Source organism: Panthera tigris, chromosome A3 (assembly GCF_018350195.1).
Source record: "Panthera tigris isolate Pti1 chromosome A3, P.tigris_Pti1_mat1.1, whole genome shotgun sequence".
NCBI lineage: Eukaryota > Metazoa > Chordata > Mammalia > Carnivora > Felidae > Panthera > Panthera tigris.
The window spans coordinates 66,460,522-66,484,451 of record NC_056662.1 but is presented as its reverse complement, the minus strand read 5'-3'; the positions used below and the strand labels follow the sequence as shown (position 1 = coordinate 66,484,451).

Sequence of the window (23,930 nt, the reverse complement as noted above, 5' to 3'; positions counted from 1 at the left end):
AGGACACCCATGCAGATTCACAAGTTGGGGAAGGGCAGGGGGAGAGAGAATCTTAAACAGGCTCCATGCCCAGCACAGAGCCTGACTTCGGGCTGTGATCTCACGACCATAAGATCATGACCTGAGTCGAAATAAAGAGTCCAACATTCAATGGACTGAGCCACCCAGGTGCCCTATATAGGACTTTTATTTTTTTATTTTTGTTTATTTAGTTTTGAGAGAGAGGGAGAGCAAGTGGGGAGGGGCAGAGAGGGAGGGAGGGAGAGAATCCCAAGCAGACCTCACACAATCAGCGCAAAGCCCGACATGGGGCCCAAACCAACCAACCTCAAGATCATGACCTAAGCCGAAATCAAAAGTTGTACACTTAACCCACTGAGCCACCCACACACCCCACTATAGAGGACTTTATATATATATATATATATATATATATAAAAATAACTGCTTATTGGAATATTTAAAACGATTGGTAAGCAAAAAGGTAAACTATGAAAAGAGGAAACTAAATCAAACATTAGCATTTCCTCATTCCTAGTGACAGTCCAATAGGAATCCCTTTTTGAAACAAAATGACTAAAAACCAGAGACAATCAGAATATTTTTAAAAATGAATGAAGCATATCCTTACAGCCATTAAGAACTATTAAAAAGGATTAGGGGAGGAGTGTGTGGCTGGCTCAGTCGGGGAAGCATGCAACTCCTGATCTCTGGGTTGTAAATTCAAGCCCCATGTTGGCTATAGACATTACTTAAAAATAAAATCTTAAAAAAAAAAATTAGGGGCGCTTGACTGGCTTGGTCATTACAGCATGCGACTCCTATTCAAGCCCCACAATGGGTATAGAGCCTACTTGAAGACAAGGAAATTTTTTTTTTTTTTAACATTTATTTATATTTGACAGACAGAGTAGGCACACACATGGGGGAGGGGCAGAGAGAGGGAGACAGAGGATCCAAAGCAGGTGCTGTGAGTGCAGAGCTGGAACTCATGAACCATGAGATCATGACCTGAGATGAAATCAAGGGTCGGCTGCTTAACCAACTGAGTCACCCAGGTGTCCCAAGGAGATTTATTTTAATTTAGCAAACAAATTGGGTGGGGGGTTGGCGGGGTGCCTGGGTGGCTCAGTTAGTTGAGCATCCAACTCTTGATTTTGACTCAGGTCATGATCCCAGGGTCCTGGCATCAGAACTGTGGGTTGTCAGGCTCAGCACAAAGTGTGGAGCCTACTTAAGATTCTCTCTCTGTCCCTCTCTCTCCCACTGACCCTCTTCCCCACATTCTTTCTCTCTCTAAAAAAACAAAACACCTTAGTACATGGGGTTAATATAATTTCTTTCCAATTACTTTCTACTTAATGAGAACACACCTTCCTCACATACCAAAGGCAAACACAAGAAAAAGGAATTAAAATTACAAAAAGCTAACCAAAAAAGTTACCTTAATTTCTCAGTTTATCACATAAATTCACATAAATTTCTCAGTTGAAACTGCTAAGAGATTTAATTATATTTGTAAAAAAATGTAAAAATAGAAAGGTTAAATACTTTCTTTTATAAAGGAACTTGGTTTTGCATGTATGAGAAAAATATCAAGGTCATTCAATGGGCAAATATGAAAACATACAATTCACAAATGAGAAAGTAGTAAAATAAGTAGTAAACTAACCCACAGGAAAATGCTAAAGCTAAACAGTAAAAGATATGAATATTTAAGCAACCTTAAGATCTTATTCTACAGTTATTTTTTTTTTTTAAGAAAAATATTACCATCAAATACTAATGAGGCTACAGTGAAATTAGTGTACTCATTCATTTCTGGTGAGAACCTAAGTTGTTATAACCTTTAGAAAAAAAGCAATATTCGACAAGTTTCAGAGATATTTGTTACACCCTTTGACACAGCAATTCTACTCCCAGGAATTCAACCTAAGGAATAATGCAACAGATGCAAAGCCACACAGGGATGAATAAGATCTCTGCAGATTTATCCGTTACAGCAGAACCCAGAAATGATAAAACATCACAATATTTGCACAATGGTACCTCAGTAATATTATACAGTTTATTCAAACAGACAGTGAAGATGATGCAGAAACAAGAACTAAGAGTTAGGATAATTTCAGGGAAAATAATGCAACAAGGGTGGATTGACATAGCTAAAGAATTTGCCTCTTCCAATGAACTTAAAAAGAAGTGACGCAGAGCCAAATCATATTCCTTTCCTCACCCACCTTCCAGAAGCCCATTCATTGGTAAATTAACCCTGAGAATCATCACTAGTAATCCCAAATCTGGAGAGAAGAAAGTTGAATGGGTATCCTTCCATTTCCCTTCCTCGGGAAGGGGAAATACTGTTGTGAAAGCACTGCTGAGGAGACTGGAGTGAAACAGGGAAAGTCAATGACTGGGTCCTAATGCACTAAAACACTATAGGCCCACACTCCAAACAGGGTACCCTTCAGCAAGACATCACCCCTCCCAAACAATCTGGGATATTAAAATATACCACCAAACTCAGTATTCTAACCCAGAACCAAGACATATGACCTTTAGTCTCTAGTTGTCTTTCCAACAACATCACCCACCTATCACCAGGAAAACCCACACACTCATTACATCAGACTACACAAAAAAGATGGAGGAAAAGAAACCCAGGCTTGGAACTCCAAAATGGGAAGATGAAATTCAGAAAAAAGATCAAAGAACAAAGAAAGAAAGATCCTCATACTATCATTTAAATATGAATAAACAATATACCAGAGAAGAGAAGAGATACCTTTGAATCAAATTACCTGTACCAGGGGCACCTGGGTGGCTCAGTCAGTTAAGCATCTGTTAAGCATCCGACTCTTGATTTTGGTTCAGGTCATGATCTCATGGTTCAGAAGTTTGAGCCCAGTGTCAGGGTCTGCACTTACAACATGGAGCCTGCTTGGGATTCTCTCCCTCTCTCTCCGTCCCTCCCCTGCTTGCACTCTCTCTCAAAATTAATAAATACACTTAAAAAAGAAAAGTGTTCCTGGCTTAATTACAATGTGGGACATATGGCAAAAGCAAAAGGGCAAATTTTATATGGGGGGTGGTGTATAATCTGCACAGACAGAACCCAAATAGATGAGAATTCGTAATCTAAATATACATAACAGGGGCCTAAGAGTCTGACTCTTGATTTCAGCTCAGGTCATGATCTCGAGGTTCAGGGGATCGAGCCCCACGCTGGGCTCTATGCTGACAGCACTGAGCCTGCTTGATATTCTTTCTCTTTCCTCTCTTTCTCTGCCCCTCCCCCACTCTCTCTAAATAAATAAATAAACATTTAAAATAAACAATGGACAAGGAAAGAAGCCACCAACAGTGAGAGTAAAAACAGAAAAAACAAAACAAAACAAACAAAAAAAACCTCTGCAGAAACAAGGAGCAGATTTAAACCAAGAAATTTTAGACATGGAATGTTAAGTATATTAAAATGTTGGGGCACTTGGGTGGCTCAGTCAGTTAAGCGACTGACTTCGGCTCAGGTCATGATCTCGCAGGTTCATGGATTCGAGCCCCACATCGGGCTCTGTGTGAACAGCTCAAAGCTTGGAGCTTGCTTCAGATTCTGTGTCTCCCTCTCTCCCCTTCCCCAACTTGTGTGCTCTCTCTCTCACTCTAAAAAATAAATAAACATTAAAAAAATGTTTTTAAGTATATTAAAGTGTTTAAAGTAATATAATAGAGAATGGAACACATGAGCAAAGAACAAAATATTATTTAAAAAAAAAAAGGTCTAAGCAGAGTTAGAAATGAACCAAATAACTTTTATAAATAAAAAATGTAATCACTGAAAACAAAAACCCTATGGACTGGTTAAACATCATATCAGAGCTGAAGAGACACTCAGTGAATTGGAACATCTGAAGTAATCACAAAGAGAGCAGCACAGACACATGGCAGAAAAAAAAAATGTGAAAGTGTAACATATGTCCAAACACAGTTTTAGGAGAAGAGAATGAAGGAGCACAACATTCAAAGAGGTAATGATTGATAATTTTCCAAAATTGATAAAAGACATGAATTCTCTGATTAAGAAAACACAGTAAATCCAAACAGGAAAAAGAAAAAGAAATCCACTTTTGGACACAGAGCAGTGAAAGGAATCAGTATCTGGAACCAAGACTTCTAAACAATAATAATGCAAGCCAAAGGACAGCACAATACAATCTCGTAGATATTAAGGAAAAATAACTGTTAATCTTCAACCTGGAATGTATACCCACAAAAAATATCCCTCAAGAACATGGGTGAAATACACATTTTCAAACAAACAAAACCTGACTAACAGACTGCCAATAAAAGAACTCCTAAAGAATATTCAGGAAGAAGGAATCAATAGCTAAGAAACTGGTAAGCATATGGGCAAATCTAAATTTAACACTGACTGTATAGAATGGAAATTTAAGGGGGGAAAAGAAAAGACAGAACTAAAATACCAGCCAATAATGAAGAAAAATATATTCTGATCTCAGATATCCTAAGGTCCTAGTATTTGGGGGGTTAAGTGAGAAGATACTGACAGACTTTGAGTTATGTATACACATTTTGTAAAAATTTGTGAATAAATTCCAAACCAGTGCATGTGTGATAGGATGGGGGAGGGGCTACAAGGAAAGGCAAAATGGAATTTAAAAAGCCCAATCAATATACAAGAAAGAAAGAGCGATAAGGAGAACCAGGAAGAATAGGAATCACAAATAATGTAGAAATAAATCCAGATTGCCACTTAAAAAAGATCATGAAATGTGTGCCTGGGTGGCTCAGTCAGTTGAGTATCTGACTTCAGCTCAGGTCATAATCTTGCAGTTTGTGAGTTCAAGCCTCACATCAGGCTCTGTGCTGACAGCTCGGAGCCTGGAGCCCACTTCGGATTCTGTCTCCCCTCCTCTCTCTGCCCCTCCCCCACTTGTGCTCTGTCTCTCCCTCTCTCAAAAATAAACATTAAAAAATTTTTTAAGATGAAAATAAATTTAAAATAAATAAAATCCAGCTATAAGCTTTCTAACCATAAAGACTCACAAAGGACAGAAAAATATATACCATGTAAAAAAACTAAAAAGGAGGACTCTGGCATAGCCCTCTTACTATCAGACAAACTATATCTAAGGCAAAAAGCATTTTACTAAGGATACTGTCTCTAAAGAATGATGAAGGTTCAGTTCACCACAAAGAAACTATAGCTTTGTGTCTTAAAAACATATGAAGCAAAAATCGACTGAACTATAAGAAATCCACACTTCTCTTAGTAACTCAGCAGATCAAAAATTAGCAAGCATACAGACAATGTGAACAAAACAACTAAAGCCCTATCTAACCTAACAGACATATAGAAAACTCTGCAACCAAAATTAGCACAAGTGATCCTCAAGTACACTGAGAACTTTTATGAAACTGATATGTACTAAAAGCTTACAAATTAAAAAACATATATTTCTAAATAAATGATAACGGGAATAAAATTCTTAAAACTGAGTAAGATATTTTACCTTTAAAATTTATGGGATACATTCAGCTAAATATATAGAAAAAAAAGTGTAATCTTAAATGCTTACTGAAAAAGGCTGGAAAAACAGTGAACACTAAATTAAAGTAAAAAAAGTAGATAGAAAAAATACCTAAGAACTGAAATTAATGAAACAAAAAAGCAATGACACAAAAGAGGATTTAAAAAAAATCACAAGTTGGGTGCTTGAGTGGCTGAGTCAGTTAAGACAGATTCTTTATATCTGAGCAGGTCTTGATCTTAGGGTCATTGGGCTACACACAGGGAGTGAAGCCTACTTTAAAAAAATTAATACAAAATAAAAATTAAAAGTCATAAGATGATTCTCTTAAAAAACAAACTATGGAAGGGAGGAAATGTTGGGGGAGGCACAAATTATATTAAAAATAAACAGGGAATGGGGTGCCTGGGTGGCTCAGTCGGTTAAGCATCTGTCTTCAGCTCAGGTCATGATCTCGCAGTTTGTGAGTTCAACCCCTGCATCTGGCTCTGTGCTGACAGCTCAGAGCCTGGAGCCTACTTGGGATTCTGTGTCTCCCTCTCTCTCTGGCCCTTCCCCTCTCGAGCTCTGTCTCTCTCTCTCTCTCTCTCTCTCTCTCTCAAAAATAAGTAAATATTAAAAAGTATATATTTTTTAATAAACGGAATGTATCTGCAAATGCAGCAGTATTTTAAAAAAATAAGCAAATCACTACAAACAACTTGTGGCAAGTAGAAAACCCAGAAAGAAGTATTTATTTCCTAGAAAAAGGGTCTAGTGTCCAGAATATATATAGAACTCTTACAACTCAAACACAAAAAGACAACCCAATTTCAAATTGAGCAAAGGATCTGATCAGACATTTTCCTAAAGATTACAAATAAATGGGCACCAAACATATGAAAAGATGCCCGACATCATTAGCCACCAGGGAAATGAAAATCAAAACCATAATGGCAGCACCTGGGTGGCTCAGTTGGTTGAGTGTCCGGCTTCACCTTGGGTCATGATCTCTTGGTTCGTGGGTTTGTGGCCCACGTCAGGCTCTATGCTGACACAGTTCGGAGCCTAGGCCCTGCTTTGGATTCTGTGTCTTCTTCTCTCTCTGCCCCTCCCCTACTCCCACTCTGTCTCTGTCTCTGTCTCTCTCTCAAAAATAAATAAACCTTAAAAAACAAAAACAATATCACTTCACACCCACTATTAAGACAACACCCCAAAAAACAGAAAATAATAATTATTAGCAGCAACGTGAAGAAACTGGATTCCTCCTATATTGCTGATGGGAATGTTAAATGGTGCAGACACTTTAGAAAACAATTTAGTGATTCCCAAAAAGTTAAACATAAAATTATCATATGACCCAGCATTTCTATTCCTAAATATATACCTAAAAGAACTGAAAACAGGTACTCAAATACTCGTACATAACTGCTCATGAAAGTCCTAATCATAATAGCCAAGAGTTAAAAACAACTTAAAAGTCCACCAACAAACAAAAAGCAGAAACAGACCCATAACTACAAAGAACTGATAACTGCCAGAAAGGAGGGGTGTCCGGGATGGGCAAAATGAGTAGAGGGGAGTAGGAGGTACAGGCTTCCAGTTATGGCACGAATAACTCACAGGGATGACAAAAAGTGCAGCTTAGGAAATACAGTTAATGGTGTTGTAATAGCACTGTATGGTAAGCATAGCATTACCCACTGAGTTGTATGCTTGAAATTAATATTAACATAGTGTGTCAACTATAGTTTAATCAAAATATAAAAATAGAAAACAGAAAACAAGGATAACTATAAGCAAAAATGTCAACACGTATTTAGAATTAATTCTAGGTAGGAGAATATGAATACTTCCCTTTAAAAAAATTTTGTTTACTGTTTTATTTATTTTTGAGAGAGAGCAAGAGCAAGCAGGGGAGGTGCAGCGAGAGAATCAGAAGCAGGCTCCAGGCTCTGAGCTGCCAGCACAGAGCCCAACGCGGGGCTCAAACTCATGGACCGTGAGATGACCTGAGCCGAAGTTGGATGCTCAACCAACTGAGCCACCCAGGCGCCCCATGAATACTTCCTTTATATATATATTACATGTATATTTATTTCCAAAAACAAAAATATTGCATCACTTATATACTATTAGTATCTTTACAGCTTACATATACAATAATCATTTAGTTGTAGTATGATCATGGAACTGTGGCTTTTTAAAAACTATTTCAATTTTTTCTGTCCCAGTATTGTCAATAAAAATTTATCTAGGGGTGCCAGGGTGGCTCAGTCAGTTAAGCATCTGACTCTTGATTTCAGCTCAGGTCATGATCTCACAGTTCATGAGTTCAAGCCACATGTCGGGCTCTGTGCTGCCAGCACAGAGCCTGCTTGAGATTCTCTCTATCCTCTTAAAATAAATAAATACACTTTAAAAAAGTTATCTAATATTACTACTTTTCCAATAGAAGATATACCAATAGTAAGTGTATGTGAAAACTAATATTCAACTCACACCACTGTTGTTTAACATAGTTTTGGAAGTCTTAACCTCAGCAATCAAACAAAATGAAACAAAAGGTATCCAAAGTGGCAAAGAAGAAATCAAAACTTTCACTTTTTGCAGATGACATGATACTCTACATAGAAAACCCAAAAGACTCCACCAAAAAACTGCCAGAACTGATCCATGAATTCAGCAAAGCCGCAGGATATAAAATCAATGTACAAGAACTGGTTGCATTTGTATACACCAATAATGAAGCAACATAAAAAGGTATCAAGAGGGGCGCCTGGGTGGCTCAGTCGGTTAAGTGTTTGACTTCTGCTCAGGTCATGATCTCGCAGTTTGTGAGTTCAAGCCCTATGTCTGGCTCTGTGCTGACAGCTCAGAGCCTGGAGGCCGCTTGGGATTCTGTGTCTCCCTCTCTTTGCCCCTCCCTGACTCATGCTGTGTCTCTGTCTCTCTCAAAATAAATAATCATTTAAAAAAGAAAAAGATATCAAGGAATCAATACCATTTACAATTGCACCAAAAACCATAAAATACCTAGGAATAAACCTAACCAAGGAAGTTAAAGATCTGTATGCTGAAAACTATAGAAAACTTATGAAAGAAATTGAAAAGGACACAAAGAAATGGAAAAACATTCCATGCTCATGGATTGGAAGAACAAATATTGTTAAAATGTCGATACTACCCAAAGCAATCTACACATTCAATGCAATCCTAATCAAAGTAGTACCAGCATTCTTAGAGCTAGAACAAACAAACCTAAATTTGTATGGAACCACAAAAGACCCGAATAGCCAAAGTAATGTTGAAAAAGAAAACCAAAGCTGGAAGCATCACAATCCTGGGCTTTAGCCCATACTACAAAGCTATAATCATCAAGACACCGTGGTACTGGCACAAAAAAAGACACATAGACCAATGGACCAGAATGCAGAATTGGGCCCACATACAAATATATGGCCAACTAATCTCTGACAAAACAGGAAAGAGTATTCAGTGGAAAAAAGACACTCTCTTTAGCAAATGGTGCTGGGAGAACTGGACAGCAACATGCAAAAGAATGAAACTGACCACTTCTTACACCATATACAAAAATAAACTCGAAATGGATGACAGACCTAAATGTGAGACAGGGAACAATAAAATCCTAGGGGAGAAAACAGGCAGCAACTCTTTGACCTTGGCCACAGCAAATGCCGGAAAGCAAGGAAAATAAAAGCAAAAATGAACTATTGGGACCTCATCAAGATAAGAAGCTTCTGCACTGCAAAGGAAAACAATCAGCAAAATTATAAGGCAACCAATGGAATGGGAGAAGATATTTGCAAATGACATATCAGATAAAGGGTCAGTATCTAAAATCTAGAAAGAACACCAAACTCAACATGTAAAAAAAAAAAAAAAAAAAAAAAAAAAAGGAAGAAATGGGCAGAGGACATGAATAGACACTTTTCAAAAGAAGACATCCAGATGGCCAACAGCCACATGAAAAGACTCTCAACATCACTCATCATCAGGGAAATATAAATCAAAACCACACTGAGATACTACCTCACATTGGTCACAGTGGCTAAAATTAACAACTCAGGAAACTACAGAGGTTCGTAAGGATGTGGAAAAAGGGGAACCCTCTTGCACTGTCAGTAGCAATGCAAACTGGTATAGCCACTCTGGAAAACAGTGTGGAGGTTCCTCAAAAAATTAAAAATAGAATTACCCTATGACCCAGCAATAACAGTACTAAGAATTTATCCAAAGGATACAGGAGTGCTAATTCACAGGGGCACATGTACCCCAATGTTGATAGCAGTGCTGTCAATTATGGAAAGAGCCCAAATGTCCATCAACTGATGGATAAAGAAGATGTGGTATATGTAAACAATGGAATACGACTCAACAATGAAAAAGAATGAAATCTTGCCATTTGCAACAACATGGATGGAACTGGAGGGTATTATGCTAAGTGAAATAAGTCAGTCAGAGAAGACAAATATCATGTTTTCATTCATTGATATGTGGAATTTGAGAAACTTAACAGAAGACCATGGGGGAAGGGAAGGAAAAAACAATAGTTACAAACAGAGAGGGAGGCAAACCATAAGACACTCTTACATAGAGTTTCTTCCCCAGAGAAGAAACTGAGGGTTGACTGGAGGTGGGGGAAGGTGGCGGAAAGGGGAAAATGGGTGATGGGCACTGAGGAGGACATGTGTTGGGATGAGCGCTGGGTGTTGTATGTAAGTGATGAATCACGGGAATCTATTCTGAAAGCCAAGAGCACACTGTATACTCTATAAGTTAGCTAACTTGACAATAAATTATATTTTAAAAAAAGAAAAAAAAAAGAAAACTAATATTCAAAGATGAAATACCCAAATATAGTATAAAATGAATTTTAAAATTTAATACATCTCATTGAATCATCCAATCTAACTGAAATTGTTTACTTTTTTGTGAAAAATCATTGCCATTTTGAACCTTGTCCTGGGGGTGGTAGAGATACATTTATATGTACTTCAGAAATAGAAAATCTTTCCATAAGATGTATGGAAAGTAGACACAAAAATACCTTAAATATTACATACGAAGCTAAGCCTAGAAAAAAAGAAATAATGCAACTACTCATATAAATGACTGTTCCCTTCATCACATGAGCTCCTAAGTGCACAGCTGGAAAACATGAGAAAGCTTTCAGGAATCATACATGAAATGATTGCTATCCTCTGAGGTTTGCTCAAAGTAGTTCTGAGTCACGTAATTTAAATGCCTAAATTCACTACAAATATCTACAATGACAGTGAAGGGTTGAATTCACTTTATAACCCCGAGGTAAGTTTAAAGGTTTGTAACTGAGAATAAAGAAGATATTGTATCAGGTCAATTCCCTAGAGAATCCAGAGAAGGTTTTAAGTAGGAATTGTATTTATTTAAAAGACAGCATCACACCATAAAACATGAAAGCCTTCAGTTACAGGACCCTATCTTAGCAGACAAGGCTGGTTGTCTACACAACAGTCATTCATTCCCTCCTTCCCCTTCCCAGTAGAGCTTTCATTTTGTTTACCTGCAACAGAGGGATAACCCACCCCTAGCTATCTTAGGCCCATCATCACATTTTAGGATCTCTGGCCAAAAGCACTGCTTAAATGGTCCCATCAAAACAAACTGCAGGACTCTTCCTAGGAATGTTACGTGAATTACTACTGGTAGATACTCAATGCAGGGCCAAAAGAGGAACTTGTGTTAGGTTGGTATTAAAATCACAAAAGATAGATGAGATCAAGAAATTAGGTCATTTGCATGGTATTATTGAGCTGGTGGATAAGCAACTCTAAATTAAAGCCTACCCTATCTCTAGACTTTTAATTTCATGAGCCAGGGTGTAGTGAGTTTTAGTTATGTGAAAAATAAAGAGTCCTAACTAATACTAAGTTTAACCTCAGATAATCTACTGGGGGCAGGGAGGAAATCCACAGCTCACTTATTGACACAGTACTTAACAGTGAAGGGGGGTTCAGAATATGTTATAGTGGCATAAAAATTATTCCAAGATGAAAGCATCTGAGAATAGACTTTGTTTCTGCACTCTCTTATCTCCCTAAAAACAGAGGCTCCCAAAAGAACTAATTTGTTGTTAAATCCCCTCCCAGGGAGTTTCATAACCAAGGAAGTAAAAATTATCATATCCTCAATCTATTCTCTCAAGGGCTCATTAATCACTTGTAAAAGTCATTTGTTTTCCTGGAAGTACCCTTTCTCCCTCTCCCATTCCCCTACTAAGATAATACATAAGCCCCAAATTCTAATAGCCTCCTTGAGTCACATTTTTCTGTAAACCCAAAAATCTGTTCTCTTGCTAATAATCTGTTTATCAGTTTAACTAGCAGACTTCCAAACAATGAACCGAAGAAAGCAGAAAAAAAAAGTTTTTTCTCCCCCGTAAAGTTAACTACTTTCAGATTAAGAAATCAAGTTTTGTCATAATCTTAAGTGACAGCAATAAAATTAGGACAAAGGACCTCTCCTTTCCCAGCCTTTATCAATATAATTACACTGCTTGCCTTCCTAAAATCTCCTCTTCCCAGACACAAAATCTTACAACACTCTAATCCCATAGCACCATTCAAAAATTGACACTAAAAAGTGGCTCCTGGGTGGCCCAACCGGTTAAGGGTCCAACTCTTAATTTGGCTTAAGTCATGATCCCAGGGTCATGGGACTGAGCCCCGAGTTGAGATCAGGCTCCACGTTGGGAGTGGAGTCTGCTTAAGATTCTCTCTTTCCCTCTCTCTCTCTCTAAAAAAAAAAAAAAAAAAAAAAAAAAAATCTCCTAAAAAACTATTTTATACAATCACAGTAAAGTCTAAATTAACAGCTATGTATCAAGTGTTTCAGATAAAAGTAAATCTTAACCCTCAACAAGGAAGATGGAGCTGGAAGAAGCACATTAGGCTGTTAACACTGTTCATCTGAAGAGGGAAGAATGGTCACTTTTGCCTCTATACTTCTTCGTATAGTTTTGTTTCACTTGCTTTTGATTTTTTGGGGTTTTTTTGAGAGAGAGAAAGAGAAGGAGATGGAGTGAATGGGACAGAATCCTATGCAGTCTTCATGCCTAGTGCAGAGCCCTAATCAGGGCTTGATCTCACAACTCTGAGATCATGACCTGGGCCGAAATCAAGACTTGGACACTTAACCGACTGAGCCACCCAGGCGCGCCCCGTTCCACTTGTCTAACAGATGTGTTATCTTTATTAAGTAGAAAAGCTTCAAATAAAGAAAATACTTTAAAAATTTACATCTTGGTATTTTGGTACATCATCATTTGTGAGGGAATGTTTTGGCTTATTTGCTGTCAAGCAGCTATGTATCTCAAGGGCTGGACCTATGCAGTCAGAATATTGTATGAAGGGAGGGAAGGAGAGCAAGAAAGAGGAGAGGGAGGGAGAGAGGGAATAAATCAAAAGGCAAAATATGAACCAAAAGTATCCAACATTTAAAAAAATTTTTTTAAATAACATTTATTCATTTTTGAGAGACAGAGAGACAGAGCACAATCAGCAGAGGGACAGAGAGAGAGGGAGACACAGAATCCAAAGCAGGCTCCAGGCTCTGAGCTGTCAGCACAGAGCCTGACGTGGGGCTCAAACTCACAGACAGCAAGATCATGGCCTGAGCTAAAGTCAGATGCTCAACTGAATGAGCCACCCAGGTGCCCCAAAAGTATCCAACATTTTATCATCCTGCTGCTTCTTGTAATTATCATAGTAGTGGCTCACATCTTGAGTATAAGGAAAACAAACAGCTCATTGCCGGAGACAGCTTTTAAAACTGTCCAAGAGCAGGAGAGGAAGACAGGTCCTAAAAGGCAGGCCTCCACATCTACTGGACAGGCTGTCAGTGTGATGACTCAGATAAAAAGATAGCTGCACAGGGTTTTCAATAGAAGATCTGTACTTTGACAGAGGGGCTACAAATTTTAAGAAACTCGAACATTCTCAATTTATATACACCAACTTTTGGCCAGATAATGCCCAGTGATTGCCCAAGAGCGCAGCCTTTGAAGTAGGATGCAAATTGGTGAAAGGAAATCGCACACTTATCTCACTTTGAGATGAGATCACACTCCTAATTTGTTAGGAGTAATTTATTTTATTAGCAAGTAGTTCTCAAAGTGTGATCCCAGACAGGCAGCATCATTTGGGTACATGTTAGAAATGCAAATTTTCAGAAATGCAAACTGATGTAGCTACTCTGAAGAACTGTATAGGTTCCTCCAAAAAATTAAAAATAGAGCTGCCCTACCTACGACCCAGCAATTGCACTACTAGACATTTACTCAAAGGACACAAAAATGTTGATTCAAAGGGGCACATGCATCCCAATTTTATAATAGCACTATCAACAATAACCAAATTATGGAAAGAGCCCAAATGTCCATTGACTGATGATGGTTAAAGAAGATGTGATATGTGGGGCGCCTGGGTGGCGCAGTCGGTTAAGCGTCCGACTTCAGCCAGGTCACGATCTCGCGGTCCGTGAGTTCGAGCCCCGCGTCAGGCTCTGGGCTGATGGCTCGAAGCCTGGAGCCTGTTTCCGATTCTGTGTCTCCCTCTCTCTCTGCCCCTCCCCCGTTCATGTTCTGTCTCTCTCTGTCCCAAAAATAAATAAAAAACGTTGAAAAAAAAATTAAAAAAAAAGATGTGATATGTATATACACTAGAGTATTACTCAGCCATAAAAAAAAAAAATGAAATCTTGGGGCACCTGGTATCTCAGTTGGTTAAGCATCCAACTTCAGCTCAGGTCATGATCTCACGGTTCGTGAGTTCGAGCCCTGCATCAGGCCCTGTTGCTGACAGCTCAAAGCCTAGAGCCTACTTCAGATTCTGTGTCTCCCTCTCTCTCTCTGCCCCTCCCCTTCTCACTCTCTCTTTCTCTCAAAAATAAACATTAAAAATATTTTTTTTAAAGAATGAAAATCTTCCATTTGCAACAATGTGGATGGAACTGGAGTGTATTATGCTAAGCAAAGTAAGTCAGTCAGAGAAAGACAAATATCATAGGATTTCACTCATATGTGGAATTTAAGAAACAAAACAGATGAACACAAGAGTAGGAAACAAGAAAAACAAAATAAAAGCAGAGAAGGAGGCCAACCATAAGAGACTGTTAAATACAGAGAACAAACTGAGGGTGGCTGGAGGGATGTTGGGGGGGGGGGGAGGGATGAGCTAAATGAATGATAGGCATTAAAGAGGGCACCTGTTGGGATGAGCACTGGGTGATATATGTAAGTGACAAATCACTAAATTCTACTCCTGAAACCATTACTACACTTTATGTTAACTAACTTGTATTTAAAAAGAAAACGAAAAAGAAAGGAAAAAAAGAAAAAGAGAAAGAAAAGGAAAAAAGAGAAATGTGAATTTTTCACCCCACCTCAGACCAAAAGAATCTGATTCTGGGGATGAAGCTCAGCAACCTGTTTCAACAAACCCACCAAGTGGTTCTGATACATGCTTAAGCTTGAGACCCACAATATTAAAGCATGGCAACTTTTAGAAGAATAAAGCTGGCCACAAAGGGCAAAATCAATGGCAGCAATTCATCAGAGCTAAGCTGTGGTGACAATGAGGGGCTCTAGATTCCTGCCTCCCCACATCCCTAAGCTAGTAAGAGTTTTTGTTAACCTCCAAGAACTATGCCTCTACAAGCTTTCATTTAAACATCGTTTACAAATATCCAACCCCACCCAATCACCGGGAAGGCCACATCTTCCGCTTGGGAGGCAGTGGTATTTCGGGATTAGATGTTTCTCAGCAGTATTTCTGCCTCCCATTGATCTGAAAGTTGCACACCTTAAATGATTCCACTCATAGCAACATTACAGAGGTAACAATAGCTAAAATGCAAGTTTTCCCAAATGAGGGGTGAACAATGCAAGTCTTTTGGCTGTTTAGGCCCATCACTGACAAAACAGTCCCAGAAAAGTGAAGCATTTACACCTATATATACATATTCATGTACTTCTGAAATCCAAAGAACACAGAGTAAATGAGGTTTAACTTCTTTAAACCTCAGTTAAGAATTCAATAAAAACAAAATAAATCGACATCACATGGGACAAACAACTCAAATCTAGTTATTAAGAATGCAAAGAATCTAACAATTTGCAAACCGAACTGTTACCTTAATATGAATAATATCAGAGCACATATTCCCTGCATGATCATTTTCGACAGGAAATTTAGTGTAGAAAATATTTTAAATATTATTTTCAATGTCACAAAATTGGAAAACACTACATTCAGTGGCCCCATAATAAATTTGTTCTATAAACAAACTTTTAACAGTAAAAATTACCATTTCATAAATTTTGCTTTCAAATTCATTTTCATAAAAGGTATCTTCAACTACTTCAAAAACTATTCCTATTTTATATTTATATATATAAATTACTATTTAACATTGTTAAAGACCCGAGGTACAGGTCACTTATACCTCAACCAATTAGAAATTTGGAACTAAACAGTATTTAAACTACAGTTAACTTTTTAGTTATATCAACAGCTACTTAGGAGACACACGTATAATCTAACCTCTTCTCCCAAAGACTTTCCTACATGGAAAATAAACAAAAGAGAAGTTGCCTTCTCTTATGTTCCACATCTACATTTATCCTCTTCTCTTTTCCGGAGACTATCTCCCTTCTCTCTTGAAATTAAAGCAAAATTTAGATTGCATATGTGAAATCTTTTATTTGTGAGATTTCCTCTAACAAAGCCAGTTGTGCCCAATATTCATTGCCTCTGTTAATCTTTCTTCATCCACTAAAACAATTCTTAAAAAAAAATAAAAACAAAAACAAACTTTCCTCATCACTTAATCTTACATCCACTGTCTCAAAGGTGCCTTACAAGGGCACCTGGGTGGCTCAGTCAGTAGGCATCTGACTTTCGGCTCAGGTCATGATCTCACAGCTTGTGAGTTTCGAGCCCTGCATCAGGCTCTGTGCTGACAGCTCAGAGCCTGGAGCTTGCTTTGGATTCTGTGTCTCCCTCTCTCTCTCTCTCTGCCCCTCACCCGCTCACAATCTGTCTCTCTCTCCCTCAAAAAGAAACAAACATTAAAAAAAAAAAGAGTACATTACATACCTGATCCATATCTAATGTTGTTTCTATCATTTCCTGAAACTTGGAGAAATCAGAACGAAGATCAATAAGAGGAGTCACAAAAACTGCCAAGAGTAATCTCTGGTGTTTTCCTAAAAGAAAGCAAAAAATAATAAAACGTTCTTATCTAAAAATTTTTTTAATGTTTATTTATTTTTGAGAAAAAGAGAGAGGGAGACACAGAAGGCAAAGCAGGCTCTAGGCTAAGCTGTCAGCAGAGCCCAACACAGGGCTAGAACCCACGAACCACGAAATCATGACCCGAGCTGAAGTCAGATGGCTAACCGAATGAGCCACCCAGGTGCCTGAAAATGGTCCCATTTTTAAAAATTCGTGTAAGATAACAAACAGCATTTGATCCAAAAAGCGCAAATAGTGCAGCGGGTCTCCAAAGTTACTATTTACTCCTGTAAATTTAAGTCAAATTTAAGTCAAATGTGTTAAGTATTTATTTTATAGAAAGGGAAATGATCTGGCTCTCTAAGCTTCCTACTAATAAAACACTACCTTCCCTGCCTGTCTGTAATCTCCTTCATCAAGAGCACTAGAGATGCATAAACATGACATTAATTACAACTAAATGAATTGCATTTCTTCGTAGATTTAATAACCCAAAGTCAAAGTCGTTAAAATGTCTCTAACTTACCTTATATCCCTAATTTCCATTAATAATACAGTGTTCCAATTAACAGAGGTTAAATCAGGTCAAGTATTTACACTGGCACTTTACTTGATGCTATTTAAGAGCACATGCTGGGGAATTACAGAAGGAGTAAGTGAAGCAACAAAGTGTATAGTGTGAAAGGCCTGAGTACAGACCTGGGTGCCAATCCCAACTCTGTTATCTCCTGGCTCTGTGATCTACGGCATGTTCTCTGAACCCCTTTCCCTTATCTATTACGATAGGATTAATGACAATAGCTACCCAGAAGAGGAATGAATGAGATAAGGCTACACAACACTTAACATAATGCTTGACACTTAACAGAAGCCCAGCTATAGTTACCATGTATTATAATTGGTTACCTTGCAAGGATTTTTTTTTTCTGATCTCCAATAAATTCTTTTACAAGAATTCTGCAAGTGATCTAGCATACCGTATTCAACCGTATTTCAACCTATTCTGGAAATATCAGTAGCTCTTGATTGAGAAAATGATGAAAAGCTACTATGAAGTCAGCAAAATTGTTTTAAGAATTCATGTTTTATTAATCACAACAGCATCTACACACATTTAGAAAATAGTACCTATGTGTGAAACATTATTTAGACAGTCTATAACCAACACTTTGCCCACATAATGTCTGTTGTGCTTCAACGCCTGGTTCTTTATTCTGAATTAGCTCATATGCTATTGGTAAATAGGGGAATGATGGAAGCAAAGTGTGGAGGTGGCACTGGTTCACAAATGATTCTTTTTCCCATCCCATTAATGTTTTGAAGTGATCAAGGCAAGCGTCACACAATGGAAGAGTAAACTTAGCAACCTATGAAGACCTCAGAGTAGCTGGCTTAATGGCCAGTGTACTTGTCATTATGCTAAGATACACAGAAAAGCAGAGAATACACGAGAAGCACAAAAACATCTGCTGGTGTTTACTAGAATTTTTATTAATTCTTTACCCTGGTTCAGATTTTTAACTTTTGTGAAAATGACCTTTATTAGAAGCAAATGCCCTCACGGGGCATCTCAAAGGAGGTAACAAGAACCCTAGACTTTAAGGCTGCAAAGAGTCACATGATGCTGCTGCTGGGTACAAATGCAATGGAGACTTCTGTAGGCAACTGTTTTATTAAAGTTTACTACTGCTTCTGTTAACAATTTTTTTATGTTTATTTATTTGAAAGCATTCATGTGCACAAATAGGGGAGGGGCAGAGACGGGGAGAGGGAGAATGACAAACAGGCTCCATGCTGTCACTGCAGAGCCTGATGCGGGGCTCGATCCCATGAACCGCAAGGTCATGAGCTGAGCCCAATTCAAGAGTTGGACGCTTAACCAACTGAGCCACCCAGATGCCCAATTAGTAATATTAAAATTTTTTTCATGTATCTTGAGGTCCACCTTAACTCTATTTTTTCTATAAGTTCTGCTGTTTTCTAATATGACTTTGAAATAAAATATGCCAAGAATAAACATGTGGTATTATTACAGAAATATCTGTATAAACTTCAGAACCTGTCATCCTCAACATGTCCTCTAGTCCCTCAAGCATATAGGCCCACCTTACTGCAGCTCTTCTCAGAGTCAACAGGCCCCTTCTGAGCTCACTGGCTCCCTATCCTGCAAACTTTCACTAACATCTTGAATTCTTTCCCCTACCTATATTTTGTACTAAGCCCCAGGCACTGATTTCCAACTGAGTTTTTTTTTCCCCCCAATTGGTTATGTTTTAACTAAATTAATTAAATTTACTAAGCTATAATTCACACAGCAAGCAATTCTCCATTTTAAAGGGTACAATCAGTGGTTTTTATTTATTCACAGATTTGTGGGACCACTGCCAATTGATTTTTGAACTCTGTCACTGCCCTCCAAAACACTGGGAACCCATACCCATTAGCAGTAACTTTCAGTTCCCCTCCAACCTCCTGCCACTCCTCCAAGTCCAGGCAATCCACTTTTGGTATATAGATTTGCCTATTCTGGCTATTTCACATAAATGGATATGATATTGTGACTGCCTTTTTTTCAGTTAGTTTTCAAGGTTCATCCATGCTGCACCATGCATCAGTACTTCATTCCTTTTTATTGACAAATATATTCCATTACATAAAAATAGCACATTTTATTTATCCATTCATCTAGTGATGGGCATCAATTGGTTTTTTATAAACTCCACTTTTCACTAGTTACCAGTCTAGAAAGCCCTATACAATATTCTAGGGTCTTAACACAAGGACTACAGACCCTTGAAATAAAATACTACATAAACATAGAAAAGAAATAAATTCCACCTTTATTTTCTCTAACCTCTAACTGGAATCTGGCATTAACTTTCATTACTAATGTAGGCAATAAACCACCATTAAGATGTTAGAACTTCACTCCAATCATGTTATTTAATGCATTAATAAAAAGGACTTATTTCTTTATCAAGAATTTGTTTTAGGGGTGCCTAGGTGGCTCAGCTGGTTAAGCAACTGACTCTTGATTTTGGCTTGGGTCATTATCTCATGGATTAAGCCCTGCATTTGGCTCTGCACCGATAGCACACAGCCTGCTTGGGATTCTCTCCCTCCCTCTCTGCCCCCTCCTCACTAGTACATGCTCTCTCTCTTACTCTAGCTCTCAAATTAAAGTTAAAAATTTTTGTTTTATATTTGGATGACAATATTTCAATATAACTGGGTTTCTTTTGCAACTCTATGTGTTTCATTTAATGCATTTAAAAACATTATTCTGAAGAAGGGTTCATAGGCTTTATTTAGGGTCCATAGCACAAAAAAATTAAAAACCTCAGCTAGATCTTACCTCTCTGGCATCTACTCCTAACATGGCCCTCATTCTCTATCTCTATGCTTGACCACTCTAGCTCTCCTTCACTCCATCAACAATTCAAGCCTTAGACACTTGTACTGGCTGGTCCCACTAGCCTCCCCCTAGATCTTACCAGCTGGCAACTTCTCATCATACAAGTTCCACCTTAGAAGCAATTCGAGAGGTTATCCTTGACCAAAAGACCTAGTGTTTCCCCTGGCCCCAGCCAAGTCACTCTATCCTATCAATATATTATGCTTTCTTTATTGTATTATTACTATTTAAATTCTTGCTCATTGATTTATTGTCTATCTCCCTCTAATCTTCCACTATTACTGACCCTCCATAAGAACAGGGATCTTATCTGCCATATCTACTATTGTACCTCCTAGGATAAGGCCTGGCACAAATTAACCATCTGTTGAACGACTTACTGAAGGAAGGAAGCAAGGGCCTGATAAGGCAATCAATCACTGGTTGGTTATTGATTTATTTATTTAGACTGAGTGAGCACGGGAGGGGCAGAAAGAGGGAGAGAGAGAATCCCAAGCAGGCTCTGCACTGACAGCACAGAACCCCACAAGGGGCTCAAACTCACAAACCACAAGGTTATGACCTGAGCCGAAAACAAGAGTCAGACGCTTAACCAACTGAGACACCTAGGTGCCCCTGGTCTTTAGTTTTGATACACACAACACTCATCTAGCAAGGATACCAGAGATGACACAAAGAAGTAACTGTTAGCTTCGTAAGTACATCAAAATGTGAAATATCTAAGTAATTACATCATTAAATAATTTCTGTAGGAACACTAGATTTGCTGCCAGCCACCAAAAGATTTTAATTTCTTGGAGTTGCTGACACCATACACAAAAATAAACTCAAAATGGATTAAAGACCTAACTGTGAGACATGAAACAAGAAAATTCCTAGAAGAAAACGGAGGCAGTAATTTGTGACATTGGCCGTAGCAACTTTTTCCTAGATATGTCTCCTAAGACAAGGAAACAAAAGCAAAAATCAATTATAAGGACTATACCAAAATAAAAAGCTTTTGCAGTGAAGAAAACCATCAACAAAACAAAATGGCAACCTACTGAATGAGACAAAATATTTGCAAATGATATATTCGTTAAGGGAATAATATCCAAAATATATAAAGAACTTACACAACTCAAGACCAAATAAACAATCAGATTAAACTGGACAGAGGATCTGAATAGACATTTTTCCAAAGGAGACAGATGGTCAAGAGACACATGAAATGATACTCAACATTATTAATCATCAGGGAAATACTAATCAAAACCACAATGAGAAATCACCTTACACCTGCTGAATAGCTAGAATAAAAAAGATAAAAAATAAATGTTAGCAAGGATATGGAGAAAAAGGAATCTTCATGCATTATCGGTGGGAATGCAAACTGGTGCAGCCACTGTGGAAAACAGTATGGAGGTTCCTTAAAAAATTAAAAACAAATATTGTATGGTTCAGTAATTCCACTACTGGTCATTTTTTACCCAAAGAAAACGAAAACACTAATTTGAAAAGATATACCCATCCCTATGTTTACTGCAACATTATTTTAAGTTTTATTTATTTATTTTTGAGAGAGAGAGAGAGAGAGAGAGAGCGCGAACGCAAGCACACAGCAGGGGAGGGGCAGAGAAAAAGAGAGAGAAAAGGAGATACAGAATCTGAAGCAGGGTCCTGGCTCCCAGCTGTCAGCACCGAGCCCGATGCAGGGCCTGAATGCACAAATTTGAGATCATGACGTGAGCCGAAGGCCACTCAACCGACTTGAGCAACCCAGGCACCCGTACAGCATTATTTACAATAGCCAAGATATGGAAGCAATGTTAAGTGTCCACTGATAGATGAATGAATGAAGATGTGGTATGTATGTACACACACACACACACAAATACACACACACACACAAATACACACACACACACACACACACACTGGAGTATCAGTCGTAAAAAAAAAAAGGGGATGAGAGCTTGCCATTTGTGACAACACGGATGGATCTAGAGGGTATCATGTTAAGTGAAATAAGTCAGACTGAGAAAAACAAGTATTTTATGATTTCACTTATATTTGGGATCTAAAAAACAAAACAAACAAATAAGCAATAAGGAGAAACAGACGCATAAATACAGAAAACTGATAGCTGCCAGAAGGATAAGGGGTAGAGAAATGGGTAAAATGGGTGAAGGGGATTAGGAGATACAGGCTTCCAGTTATGGAATGTATAAGTCACAGGGATGAAATGTACAGCATACGGAATATAGTAGACGGTATTATAATAGTATTTACGGTGACAGGCGGCAGCTACACTTTTGAGTATAGCATAACGAGTTGTTGAATTACTATGCTGTATACCTGAAACTCATGTAACATTGTGTCAACTATACTCAAAAAAATTTTAAGTGAAATAAAGAAAGACTAATCTCAAGTTAAATGAGCAAATAACACTAAAAATCAAAACAAACTACAGGACAGTTCTGGACAGCACATAGGAGGTACCTCCTTACACATGCCCTTGTGACACTATCCTCAGATCCATGCCTGGCCCTAGTCACAGGTCAGCTAAATCAGACTGTTCAAATAGTCCATGACTGAGAAACTCAACCTAAAATCTATATTAATTATGAAGTTGGCCTATTCTATTAAATATTTTGGTAAATGGTAATAAAAAGACCTGAGTTTTAATTAACAAAGATTTAAACAATTTATTCTATGCCTACATTTCCTTGACTAATTGTACACAAATTCTTTGTATTATCAATTCTAAACTAAAAGTTTTATTAACATAATTAAACTTTATCTGATCCCTTTAATAGATTTATGAAATAGATTTAAAAGTCCAGGTAAGTGGAATAAATACTAGTAAGACACTGCTAATGAAAGTTTAAGTATTCACACAAATATGAGGCTGGAGCCAATAAATTACCAAATTAAACAAAAAAGCCAAGCGCAGGTGAATCATGGTAAAATGTCTAAGTAATCAGATAGCTCTGAATGACGACCTCTGGCACATGGCCATTCCCGCTCTTCTTTCACTGCCATCAGCACTGGTCAGCACTCTACAGTACGGGCCTCTCATCCTTCCTCATGCCCCACCCCCTTCCTTCACTCATCTTCTCTTGTCAGCTTCTCCAGCCACGTCATCCCTTTTGTTTAAGCACAGCCACCTGTCTCAGTCCCCCCACATGCAAGTAATACCTTCTCTGACGCCATCCTCATTCTCCTTTATGACTACTGTCATTTTGACAAAATAGTACTTTTCTATATTGACTTTTTCTTCTGATTTCATGTATTATTTATGAGTATCATTTTATACTTGTGCTAGTCCCTGTGAGATCAAAAGAAACCTATTGGTCTCTGCCCCCAGTTCCTGGCACAGAGCTCCTATAAACCTTGTAATTTCCTAAGTGTTGTTTTTTTTTTAATATTTGTTTATTTTTGAGAGAGAAAGAGAGCAGGTGATCACGGGACAGAGAGAAGGGAGACAGAGAATCTCATTTGGGGCTCAAACTCACAAACCATGAGATCATGACATGGGGCAAAATCAAGAGTCAGACACTTAACCAATGGAATCACCCAGGAGCCCCCATAATTTCCTAAGTGTTAAGAGCACTAGGAGCATCTCTTGTTCTAAAAGGGTGACTCTAGGGGCACCTATCAGGGTCATGAGTTTGAGCCTCACATTGGGGTAAAGTTTACATACATACA

General features: G+C 38.1%; 1 protein-coding gene across 2 annotated transcripts in view; it reads right to left on the bottom strand.

Moving 5' to 3' along the window:
- MSH2 (mutS homolog 2) overlaps window positions 1-23,930 on the bottom strand; it is an 80,964-nt gene that overhangs the window by 16,575 nt on the left and 40,459 nt on the right. For both annotated transcript variants that reach the window (XM_007084705.3, XM_042981339.1), the window contains one exon: window positions 16,688-16,797. In XM_007084705.3, coding sequence (XP_007084767.1) covers window positions 16,688-16,797 — 110 coding nt within the window. The remainder of the gene's footprint in view (window positions 1-16,687; window positions 16,798-23,930) is intronic.